The following is a 12,950-nucleotide window of genomic DNA, read 5'->3' as shown; positions in this document are numbered from 1 at the left end:
TGAGCCGCTCTGAGTGGAGGGCAGGATATAAATCCAATATCCTTCTCCCTCTTTTCCTCCTCCTTCCTCTTCTTCTTCAAGACAGAGGTGCCCTCCAGCTCTCACACACAGTAAAGAGGGGGTGGGGAGTTCTCCATTCACCTTCCTGAGGGGATGTAAGAACTCAGACTCTGTCAAATCCATTCATGGGACTTGGTACCTGACTTCCCACACTGGAGACAGCAGGTTCCTGTGACAACGAAGGTAAATGTCCCCCTCGTGTGCCCTAAAAACAGTTCCAGGAAGACTCTCATAAAGCTGGTGTTCCGCACACCACAGAGCGGCACCATCTGTGCAGAAGACAGCAACATTGGGACTGAACTGAAGCAAACGAGCTGGCAAACACTGTGGCAGGTGCCGTTCTCATTTGTTCATCTCCAAGGTAGTGTCAACAACTAACGAGGGGCGCCCTCTAGTGTTTGCTAGAGGCAAGGCAAAGTGCACACAAGCCCAGCTGAAGAAAGTTTGAGTTCAGTGATGCTGGGCTCAAACTTTATTCCGCTGCTTCAGACCAACATTGGCTACCCACCTGGAGCTCTCTTCATGGCAAGCCCAGCTGTAAAAACAAAGAAAAGTGAAAACCTTCTCTAGATAGAACCTTCCAGTGCTCCAACTGCTTCTGCTGAATTGCTAAGAAATTTCTGAACTCTTTGTGCTAAAGGGACAGATGGCTTTCTACCCGTAGTTATTATGCGATTTTGTCTGCCTTGCTCAGTGAGGCATCACCCACTTCCAACCACCTTCCTCTCCTTTAGGAAATCATCCGTGTCATTCAGCTGAAAGGGGCTGCGAGGATCCACATGATGTTTGTGGAAGGAGGCGACCCGTTGGACGTGCCCGTAGAGTCGTTGACCCTGACAACATCTATGGCGGAAGAAGCTGCCAAAGCAGGTAACACCGTGCTTCTGGGCAGGCCCATAATCATAAACCCATAGTTCTGCATTGCGGCAAGCAAGAAAAGGTATGTTCCCTCTAGATACCTAGCACTACAGCAAAGTAGCTGTTGTGTATATAAACTTATGTCGTGACTCTGGAATGTGATTCCTGCCTGGCTCTTTGGAGCTTTGAGTTTGCTCAGGAACAATGGGCAGTAGGATCCAAATCCTCGCTGCCCTGCTCCAATCACGGGCCCCCTGCTGGTTTGAATGATCCAATGGCAATCTAGTGCGGGAGCTTGAATGTTGTTGGCTCCTTCCAGTTCCTACTGCAGCCCTATAATTTGCTGTATCTAATAAAGGAGCTATGATCACTACTCCCTCGTCTCTTCCATGCGCTGAACCTGCTCATGAACCTTTTTCTGAGGAACTGCCTCGTTAGTCTGTTGTACCCCAATCAAAACGAAGTTTGGGGGGCACTTTTAATGCTGACCGATTTTATTGGGGCAGATTTCACAGGCTAGAGCACACTTCATCTGATGCATGAAGTGTTGTTGGTTGTTGGATATCTTTATGTAGATAAAGACAAGGGGAGAGCCTTGGCTCAGTGGCAGTGCACATCATTTGTCTGCAGAATGTCCAAATTAAACTCTCCCATTTGGTCTATCCCTGCTGAAAATGGTGGGGAGCTGCTACCGGGGAGAGCAGAAAGGCCAATGACCTGATTCATTGTAAAGCACCTTCATGTGTTCAAAAACTGTGATCAGTACAGCCAAAAGATCCCCAAATGCAAACTTTGACATTTCTGTGTGAAGCCTGAGCACATACATCATGATCACAGTGACCCTCCGTAACAGTCGTAATTAGTGATAAGACAGGCCTCTCAGATTTGCTGTGATAATCTCCTGCTTTGGTCCCGATTGAACCCTATCAAAACAAATAGATGAATCAGCAACTTTGATCCCAGTTCAATAGTTCCGCCCCCCAAATAGTTTCCCTTTGAAGTTACCAAGTAAGAAGGTCACACGGAGGCCTCTAATCAAGGCACTGGGTAGCTTTGTGTTCAACAGGCTGAGTCCAGGATGTTTCTGCCCCAACCCTCCCTCCAGACCAGGGGTGGCCAAACTTGTTTAACATGAGAGAAGAAATGTCAGATGCTTAAGAGCTGCAAGACATGAACAACAGATATTTGTGAGGTGGAAGGAAGGCAGGATGGAAGGAAGGAAGGAAGGAAGGAAGGAAGGAAGGAAGGAAGGAAGGAAGGAAGGAAGGAAGGAAGGAAATTTAAAATGCATTTTCCAAGCTGCCAGCTGACTTGGCTTGGAGAAGTCATTTAAAGAGACAAATGCCTTCTCCAAGCTGGCTGACAGGGTGGTGGGGGCCTTGAGAGATACACAGTATGTGTGAAAGAGCCACATGTGGCTTCCAGGCCGCAGTTTGCCCACCCCATGATCAGAGAGAAGTGCTTGAGTGGACAAGGCAAGAATGCAGCAAGTGAAAGGGAGCACAAAATCAGGAACTGAGCGCAAGGCAGAGGATGGTGGTTGCTGCCAGGAGGGAAGCGGGAAGCTGCACAGAGAACACAGATTGATTTAAAGAGGGGCGGAGCTAGGGTAGGAGCTGAGGAGCTGAATGTCTCCAGCTCTGCCATAGACTTTTCAAGTGGCCTTAGGGAAGCCCCTTGCGCAGCCTCAGTTTCCATTGGTGATTAAAAGTGTCATTAAGTTGCAGCTAATTTATGGTGACCCCGTAGGGTTTTCAAGGCAACAGATGTTCAGGGGTGGTTTGCCATTGCCTGCTTCTGCATAGCAACCCTGGACTTCATTGGTGGTCTCCCATATACTAACCTCAGCCAGCCCTGCTTAGATTCCAAAATATGATGAGATCAGGCTAGCCTTGTCCATCCAAGTCGGGGCAGTGTCCCCATTAGAGGAATAAAAATACTGACTTACCTCACAGAACTGTTGTAAAAGAAGTGTATAAAGTAGCTCACAATCTTTGGGAGGTGTACAGAAGCAGTAATAAATGACACTTGCTGTTATTGGCGTAGTAAGAATTACTCAGAGCCCAGAATGCACATGACCTGCAAGGGACCAGGAATGGCCCATCGAAGGGAAGAATCCAGCTCAGCCCCTACAACATCTCCTGTAAAACTCTCTGTGGCTGGAGATCCTGCTACAGAGGTCAGGCAAGCACAGGGTGTTCATACACTTCCAAACATGGCTGTGTATTCACGGCACAAGCTGGATATGCACAAGTGCTCCGATAACGGTAGTCCTGGCTTCATGCGGATAGCAGCACATCCCTTCCTTTCAACAAGAACAACGATCCACTGGTCTTGTGTCTCGCACAGAAAGTGACAAGCTCACGAAGCCCATCCTGCTGAGGTTGGAGTGTGTTCAGTCTGAGACCGTGGTGATCCCGGCTGTCAGGGAGTTGAGAGTGGGCGGCATTCGAACTGGCCTGTTCCCATCGAAGAAGGTACGGGAGCTCTCCGGAGCAGGTGCTTGTAACGGGCTTCCAGTGTCATCAGGGCTTTTTTGGTAGGCAAAGGCCAGCAGAAACGCATTTGCATATTAGGCCACACCCCCTGATGTCACCATTGTTTTGCACAGGGCTTTTTTGTAGACTAAGCTCAGCAGGGACTGATTTGCATATTAGGCCACATCCCCTGATGTCACCATTGTTTCACACAGTGCTTTTTTGTAGAAAAGGCCCAGCAGGAACTCATTTGCATATTAGGTCACATACACACACACCCTGATGCCAAGCCAGCCGGAATTGCACAGCAGATCTCTGAGAATGTCTTCGCTGTAGAAGAAGAATAGGAGGAGGTTTTTGTACCCTGCTTTTCTCTACCTTAAGGAGTTTCAAAGTGGCTTACATTTGCCTTCCCTCCCTCCCTCCACAACAGGCCCCTTGTGAGATAGGTGGGGCTGAAAGAGTTCTGACAGGACTGATCCAAGGCATGTAAAAGGTGTGTGGTCCCTTTAAATGTGATGGCCAGAACTCCCTTTGAAGTTCAGTTATGCTTATCACACCCTTGCTCCTGGCCCCACCCCCAAAGGCTCCTGGAGAAAATGGAAGCTTTGGAGGGTGGACTCTGTGGCATTGGGGGGGGGGGTGACCCTGTCCTCCCTAGGCTCCATCCCCACATCTCCAGGAGTTTCCCAGTGTAGATATGGCTACCCTACCCCACCGTCCCCTGCCAGTAGCCTGGGAGGACCTAGCAGCTCTTAATAGATTTAATAATTTAAATCTCAGGAAAAGTGAGAGATTCCCTCACTAGTTTCCATCCATTTTAGTGGCTTAAGACTGATTTAAATGGGTTTCATGAATGGGACCAGATCAGATGGTGAGAGGAGAAGGGGGGAATTGCCTTTGAGTGTGTCTGTGTGTGCTTAATCCCCAGAGGCTTCTTCAGCAGCATCAACTGACAGTACTAAATCCTTCTTTTCCACAGAACGTAGAATTCAGCTGGGAAAGCCTGTCCATTCTGCAGATGAAAGGATTCACCATTGACCCTGTGAAAGGAACAGTCGATCGTGGGCAAACCAAAGCCATTACTGTTTCTTGGGTGCCCCCTGCTGGCTCAGATGTATGTGTCAGGTTTACAAAGAGCACAAGTGTGCAGTTGGTCCCTGTGCTGCATTGTACTCACCAACTTCCACAAATTCTGGCTGGGGGCGGGGGGACAGGGGTGCCAAGCTCCAAAGAGCACCTGGAGATCTTCTCTAATTCCAGTGGATCTCCAGACACCCAAGATCTGTTCCTCTGAAGAAAATGGCTGCTCTGGAGGGTGAGCTCTGTAGCATTATACTGTGCTGAGGCCCCTCCCTTCCCCACACCCTACCCTCCCCAGGCTTTACCCCCCCCCACAAAAAAACTCCAGACATTTCCCCACCCAGAGTTATAGTGGGGGAGCATCCTTTTACCAGGCTAAGTTTCCCACTAAGGGCACAGGACTGAAGTCTTAATGCTGCTCTGCAGCAACTACATCTGCTGTCACACACACTAAATAATGCACTTTCAATCCACTTCCAGTGCACTTTACAACAGGATTTTACTGTGTGAACTGGTAAAATCCAGTTGGAAAGTGCACTGGAAGTGGATTGAAAGTGCATTAGCTCGTGTGTGTGATCACAGCGCACAGCATTCTCTGATGGGCAGTGCCAGTCCTTAACGCTGCTCCTCGTTTCTAAAAGCAGCAGTGGGCAGCACCATCTCCCTCCTCCCTGGCGGCTTCTTCCCAGTCATCTGGAAAATTCAGTCTGATCTTCTCTTTTGCTGGCCACTTTGCAAACCGTAAACCTGCTTCCTTTGGCCATCTTCCCCCACTCTCTTATCAGGTGTCAGCGGGGGGCGGGAGGGGATTATGTTATTTTAATATTTATTATTTTGGACTTTTAATCTGCCTTTCTAACTTGGACGCAAGGCAAGTGAGTCAATACAGTCGGAAAGATGGGGGTCTTTAAAAAGCTGTGAAATAGGATCTGGGTTGCAGAACCAACCAGAAATCTAAAAACAGAACCGAAGCTCGGTGTGAGACTTAACATCACAAATTTTGAAAGCCATCCCAAGCAGGTCTACTCAGATGCCAGCCCAGCTTTTGTCAATGGGCCTACTCTCAAGAAAGCATCCTTGGGATTGCTCCATAAGTGACGTAGGATCCCATCATAGGCTCCTGGTTTCAGCTAGCTAAACACAGTAGTATAGACCACCAACCCTGTCACTAACATCACTGACTAGAAGCCTGGCAGATAATTATTCAAATCCTCTGGGTTCAGGTTGGTCTCTTTAGCAGAGGATGCACCAGAAGCCTGTTTTGAGGCTGGGGCGACCAACCCTTCTGTCAAGGAGGCCTTAGCTGCTTGTCTGACGCAGTCAGCCACTCCACGAGGGGCAGAGGGCATACAAGCAGGTAGTAAGCCTCAAATGTCCAGTGACCTTGTCTGCATCCCCAGACTGAATAAACTAGAAAATATCCCAAACAGCTGGATGAGTCATCACTCTGTCTCCTTCCCATCCTGTTACTGCTAGAGTCCGGTTTCGTATGGGACACGAGATATGTTATCTCCAAAAGCGTTGAGCAAAATGGTCACAGCAGGCCACCCAACTAGGGTTGGGAAATCCCTGGAGACTTGAGGGTGGAGCTTGGGGAAGGGAAGGAGCTCAGCAGGGGATGTGATGTCATAGAGTCCCATCCTCTGAAGCTGCCATTTCCTTCAGAGGAACCGAACTCTGCATTCCGCTGTAATTCCAGGAGACCCACAGGATCTTGGCGACCCTACATCACACATTTATCCTCCACCACCTCCTGCAGGCCAGATCCCCAAAGTCCTCTTTCAGCCACCAGGAACAGCTCCTCTGAGCCGCAAAACATTCTGCTAAAACCAAGCTGCCTTGGCCCAAAAGAGGACATACACAAAACACAGGGAAAGCAGATATTGGTCTGTGTCAAAGTGACATTCAGGAGGGTGGAATTCAGAATAGCCAGGACTTTTTTTGGTAGCAGGAACTCCTTTGCATATTAGGCCGCACACCCCTGCTGAAGCCAATCCTCCTGGAGCTTACAGTAGACCCTGTACTAAAAGCCCTGTAAGCTACATCAGGGGTGTGTGGCCTAATATGCAAAGGAGTTTCTGCTACCAAAAAAAGCCCTGAGAATAGCTGTTACTCAAATGGGTGTGCTGTCAGTCCCCTTCCTGACAGGACTAGAGATCCTGTAAAAAATGTAAAGGTAGACCTCTGTGCAAGCACCAGTCATTTCCAACTCTGGGTCCTGTAGCTGTAATTCAAATTCAGTAGTATGGAACTGACCTACGCCCTGCAAAAGGTCTGAAGGGAGAGTAAGGATCCATTCCTGCTACTCATGCACACTGGAATGTGTTCTCTGTGTTGGATCCTAAGAGAAATGGAGAATTTTAACAGAAGCTGCCCCCCCCCCAACACAAAAGGAGCAGAAGTCTGTTGTTTGTTTATTTATTATAAAATTGGATTTTTAAACCACTCTCCCTTGTAAAAACATGGCTCAGGCAGTGTACAATAGTGGGATACATTCACATAATGAATACATAATTAAACCAGTTAAAATACAATAAAAAGACACAACAATCTGTCTAATAGATGATGCTAGAAACTTCCAGGTGTGCCATCGCCTCCCAGGGGGAAGGTAGGGAGTAGGAGTGCCAGACAGATGGAACCCTCGCTGTCCTCGACCAAACGCCTTGCAGGTCCTGCAGAACTGCATTAGGTCTCACATAGCTCGGTGGAAAATGCTCTGGTTCTGGTACAGGACAGCTGGATATCTCTTGGGCTGGAGACCACCAATAAGTTCTTCTCTGCCAGGCACAATGCTCTTCTGGGAGTATGCCAGGAGATGTGGTCCCAAAGATATGTGAGTCCCAGACTGTTAAGGGCCTTAAAGGTTAACACCGAGACCTTGAATTGGCTGGTAGCCCAGCTGCTTTCAAGTTGTGTTCTGGGGAACCAGGAGGAACTAGGTGCAGATAAGACCCCTGAGAACAACCAAGTGGTTGTCCCTTCCCTACAAAGAAAGGATAAAGAATTTGGGATTTTTTAGTTTGGGATGAAGATGAGGAGACATGATTTGAGGCTTATAAAACATTGCACATGGTGGAAAGAGCTGAGTGAGAAATCTTTTTTCTCCAGATGTGTCGATGAGCAGTAGATACAGGGCAAACAAAAGAAAATACTTGACACAATACAGAAGTCTCTTTTGGAATATGCTGTCACAGGATGCACTTATAGGACCAAACAAATTGATGGACAGTGGGTCTGTCCATGGGTGTTAGCCTTAATGACTAAATGAAACCTCCATGCTCAGAGCAGTATATCTCTGAATACCAATTGTGGGGTGAGTGACAATAGGAAGAGGCTTCAACCTTCATTGTTGGGGGGGGGGGAGTTGGCCATTATGCAAAACAGACTGCCTGAGCACACAGATCTTTTGTTTTAACAATTTATTAATAACATATGGTTACAATATTTAGTTGTCTCTTTTCTATACTAACCCATATGATATTTCAACCCCCCCCCTCCAATATTTGACTTCCCCGAAGTTATAAATTTAAATTCAATTATAAAGGTACCGCTAACCAATCAAAGTTCAATACTTTTCTTTTCTCATTAATACTTAAAAAATTGTCCTATGTCTTTTTACATTCCACTCTTTCTCCATATATCCTTTAAATTTCTTCCACTCCTTTTTGAATATATCTAAATCACAGATCTTTGATTGGATCCAGAAGAGCTTTTCATGTGCTCTTATGCCTAATACACACCTCTGTGTCGCCTTTACAGCCTGATCAGCTTATGACAGGGACGGCCATGCTGACTCTGAAAGGGGACGTCAAAGAAGTTTACAGCGTCTACTTCATGAGCAAGATCGTGACCAAGTGAGTTCTACCTGCAAAGCAGATTGTTGCCTTGTTTCCAGAAAGATGGACTTTTATCCTTTGGAAAATGAGATCATCCTCATGAATCCCCCCAAAATATCCAGAACAAAAAAGAGATAGAAGGGGGGAGGTCAAGTTCTGTGCAGTTAAGTGGATTTGTTCATGGTCATGAGCAAAATGGAGTCCTAAGTGCTTAACAACAAAAGCAGCTGCCTTAATTGATACCTTTTGGTATTCTCTCTGCTGAAGATTCCATAAGAGGAAACCATCTCAGGGGGCCGCCTGGACTGATTTTGGCTTCTGAAGATGGTGTGCAGTTGGGACTCCAGGGTCCGTAGGCTCAAGGCAGGACTTCTTTTTCCTAAATGGTGTTCCTTCTCTAGGACAGTGCTGTGGGGGAGTGGTGGATAGGTGAGAGGATTTGAGTCTGGCAAGTCAGCCATTGCGGAGCGCAAAAGGAAATTCTGTGCACTCACAAAAAACAACAGATAAAGCCCACAAGTAAGCAGCCCACGTTACACACAGTGTGAATAAAGCTTGCATAATGTTTGAAATAAAATTCTGTAAACACAGTGACATTTTGAAATAGTTTGTATGATTTCTCGAGTCGATTGAAAAATTATTTTTAAAAGAAAACAAAAACAGATCTGATATACTTTGGTTCGTCTGCCTTTGTACCCAGGAGAGTCTGTGAGCTCTACAGACAGAATGCTTGGTCCCGGCAGGGTTTTTTTGGTAGAAAAAGCCCAGCAGGAACTCATTTGCATATTAGGCCACACCCCCTGAACACCAGCAGTGTTTCACACAGGGCTTTTTTTGGTAGAGAAAGCTCAGCAGGAACTCATTTGAATATTAGGCCACACCCCCTGGCATTGAGCCATACGGAACTGTGTTCCTGTGCATTCCTGCTCAAAAAAAGCCCTGGTTCCTGGTATTTAGACAAGGCCTGACCAATCCTTCACAGTGGCCTGCATTCAATGTCTTGATAAACCATGGTTTGTGCAACCTACTGTGGTTAGAGTGCCAGATATAAATCATCAATCCCAGTTTAGTTTATCTGTATATTGCCTCCTCCCTAGTCCCCCCATCAGGAAGGACATCTTCCTATACTCTTGTCTCTGTGGCCAGTCAGCTACACAGGGCAGTGGTTTGTGTGGTTTGTGAATGTACAGGTTACCACACACTATGGTAAACAAACCAGCTACAAAGCCAAGTTCGAAACCCTGCTTCATTGCCATCTGTCAACACCCGTTTTTCAAACTGTCTGCATGGAGACTTTGCAACTCACCAAGGTTTAATCAAGCCATAGTTTGAATGTAGCCCTGCCAGTCAATGTCAATATGGCAGCCTGCTAGTCCTTTCTTTACTTGGAGAAGAACCATGAGTATGCACAGGCATTAAGTCCCCCAAAGTCTTGGGCCATAAAGTTCCTGATTTAAGCTGCATACCCCATAACACTAACTTCCTTGGTAACAAATAGCAACATGAACTTCTTGGGGAGGGGGGGTGTTCTCCCCCCCCCCCCAAAGTTCAGCTGATGAGGTTATTCCAGGCATTTTGTAAACACATGTCAATCATTGTGAAGGGCAGAAAATTACTGTTTATCTTTGCAGGCTGATCATCTGGCAGAACATTCCATCCCTGCCCCTCAGCCAATGAGATCTGTTCCCGGGTGATAATTGCCACCTCGGGTGATACTATAAAGGACAATAATTATACTATAGGAGCCTGCACTGCCCACTGTGTGGCCTCAGCAATGCAGATGCAGAGTACCCATCAGTTATTAATATAAATGTGCCTCACGCAGAACATTTTGTAATATCTGCAAAGTCTTCACACAGCATGCGGATTGCATCAGTACGGAGGCTGGCCCAATACATATTGAACACCAACAACCATCAGAATCTCTTGGATAATCCTAACATGTTGCATGTTGTGTTTGAGCGTGGGTAAATAATGTAGCTAATTCTGGAAGCCCCGTGGTGCAGAGTCAGCTGTAGTACTGCAGTCCAAGCTCTGCTCACGGCCTGAGTTCGATCCCAGCAGAAACTGGGTTCAGGTAGCCAGCTCAAGGTTGACTCAGCCTTCTATCCTTCCAATGTTGGTGAAATGAGTACCCAGCTAGCTGTGGGTAAAGTGTAGATGACTGGGGAAGGCAATGGCAAACCACCCCATAAAAGTCTGCCAAGAAAATGTCCTGATGTGATGTCACCCTATGGGTCAGTAACAAGCCAGTGCTTGCACAGGGAACTACCTTTCCCTTTAAATTATGTAGCTAATTCTGAACTTGGCTCCAGGGTGTGGAGCCAAAATTCTCTACAATGGGGCCAGGCCAGGTACAGAAAGGGCTGGTGTTCCTACAAATGACCAGGTTTACCAAAAGTTAAAGCAGATTAATTTAACACACACACTCATACCCCCCAAAAAAGCAGAGATGTACACAGGAACTTTGGTTCCTAGGCAGAAGTGAAAGCAATATTTAGGTCCACTCTCTCTAGGCTGACAACTGAAGGACTACTCCAAAGAGCAATCATATCAGGAAAAAACAACATATGGCCTGAAGGTAAAATGCACTTGGGTGAATGAAGTTGGAGACAAGTGGATTCAAGACACAAGAATGGAAGCTTATTAGCCAGATGAGCAAAGTGGTTCAAAGCCGTCAGAACAAATGGGAAGATTTGTTAGAAATGAGCTTACTTGAGGTCACCTGATACAAACCTTTTTCATTCTCAAAAAGCAGGTTTTGGAAGTGAATTAGAAAATTATTTTTCTTTTTTTATGGTAAAAAAACCCACAAAATCAGATGCCATTAATCACCTCAAGGATTACTAGCTGCCATTCTGGATTTCAGCAAGTCACAATATGGGAGGAAAATTGCAAGTATCCCTGCAGCAAAGCACCAGCAGCTTGGAATACAGGCAGAAGAAAAAAACAGGTTGCTTACCTGTAACTGATGATCTTCGAGTGGTCATCTGTGCAGTCACACACATGGGTCTTGCCGCAGGCAATGAATCCATTCCTCGGAGTTCCAATAGCTCGCCTATAGCGCTTTTGGCGCGCTCCCCTCCCGCCCTGGGGAGCAGGCAGCGACCGCGCATGCCTGGAGCGGGGGGGGAGCGCCCATTCCACTCAGTTTCTTCCAGCCGCCGCTGACATAACACAGTACAGAGTTAAATAACAATCACAGGAAGCCAGCAGCGGGGAAGGCTGGGTGGGCGTGTGTGACTGCACAGATGACCACTCGAAGATCATCAGTTACAGGTAAGCAACCTGTTTATCTTCTTCGTGGTCTCTGTGCAGTCCCACACATGGGTGACTAGCCAGCTGAGTAACCTGGAGGAGGGTGCTGGTAAAAGAAGATAGTTAGTCACATAAGAAGACAGATCATGTTCCAAGACATAGAGGCAGAAGCGAAAACACTCACCATACTTCAGTGGAAGATGGATCGGAGAACTGCTTGGCCGAAAGAGGCGTCTCGTCTCGCACGAACGTCCAAAGCGTAATGGGAGACGAACGTGGAAGGAGAGGACCACGATGCAGCTGCACAGATGTCCTCTAAGGAGACGCCCTGTAGAAAAGCCGAAGACGTGGAGACCGCTCTAGTAGAGTGGGCCTTGAGGCCTTCGGGAAGAGGCTGTTTAGCCAGTTCGTAACACAACCTGATGGCACTAACTACCCATTTGGATAGTCTTTGGGTAGAAATTTTGTGTCCTTTACGTGGTTTACCGTAGGCCACAAACAGGTTAGGGTCCTTACGGAAAGGTTGTGTGCGATGCAGATAGAAGGCTAGCGCCCTTCTGACATCCAGAGAATGCAGGGATCGCTGTCCCTGGTCCGATGGGTTAGGGAAAAACGTTGGTAACGCAGTGGAGGTAGACAGATGAAACTTGGAGACAACTTTGGGGAGGAACGTAGGATCCGGTCTTAAGACAACCTTGTCCCTATGAAAGATGGTGTAGGGAGGGTCATGTCTGAAGGCACATAAGTCACTTGCGCGCTTACCCGAGGTGAGGGCTATTAGCAATGCTGTCTTCCAAGAAAGAAGATTGAGCTGTATTGTCGCCATGGGTTCAAAGGGCGCCTTCATTAGACAGGAAAGAACAAGGGATAAACTCCACGTTGGGACGAATGGTTTAACCGGTGGATGTAGGTGCAGCATTCCTTTGAGGAAGGATTTAGATAAGGGGTGAGAGAACACTGTCCTGCCGTCGATAGTGTCATGGAATGCCGAGATGGCAGACAGGTGTACTTTAAGTGAAGAGTAGCACAAGCCTGATTTCTGCAGGGATAGGAGATAATCTAGAATCAGGTTTAGAGGTGTTACCTCAGGAGTCAAATGATAGGGTGCAACGAAGGAACAAAAGCGCTTCCATTTGCGTTGGTACGAGAGTCTAGTGGAAGGCTTCCTTGCGTTGAGAAGAATATTGGTCACTTCTGTGGAGAGGCAGGTGAGTGTATCCTCCAAGCAGTGAGGGCCAGAACCCGAGGGTTGTGATGAAGTACCTGGCCGTTCGCCTGCGATAGAAGGTCTCCCACGATCGGGAGGCGGCGGTAAGTGTGTTGTGACATTTGCAGAAGTTTGGTGAACCATGGATCTTCTTCGTGGTCTCTGTGCAGT

General features: G+C 47.2%; 1 protein-coding gene across 1 annotated transcript in view; it reads left to right on the top strand.

Moving 5' to 3' along the window:
• The window catches only part of CFAP74 (cilia and flagella associated protein 74), a 98,634-nt gene extending 90,182 nt beyond the window's left edge, over window positions 1-8,452 (top strand). Inside the window, exons 34-38 of the mRNA XM_060259605.1 lie at window positions 795-930; window positions 3,268-3,395; window positions 4,378-4,512; window positions 8,238-8,332; window positions 8,374-8,452. Of these exons, the coding sequence (XP_060115588.1) occupies window positions 795-930; window positions 3,268-3,395; window positions 4,378-4,512; window positions 8,238-8,332; window positions 8,374-8,452 (573 nt within the window). The remainder of the gene's footprint in view (window positions 1-794; window positions 931-3,267; window positions 3,396-4,377; window positions 4,513-8,237; window positions 8,333-8,373) is intronic.
• The last annotated feature ends 4,498 nt before the right edge of the window (window positions 8,453-12,950 follow it).

The sequence above is a fragment of the Heteronotia binoei genome, chromosome 18 (assembly GCF_032191835.1).
Source record: "Heteronotia binoei isolate CCM8104 ecotype False Entrance Well chromosome 18, APGP_CSIRO_Hbin_v1, whole genome shotgun sequence".
NCBI lineage: Eukaryota > Metazoa > Chordata > Lepidosauria > Squamata > Gekkonidae > Heteronotia > Heteronotia binoei.
This window is presented reverse-complemented; position numbering and strand designations above follow the sequence as displayed.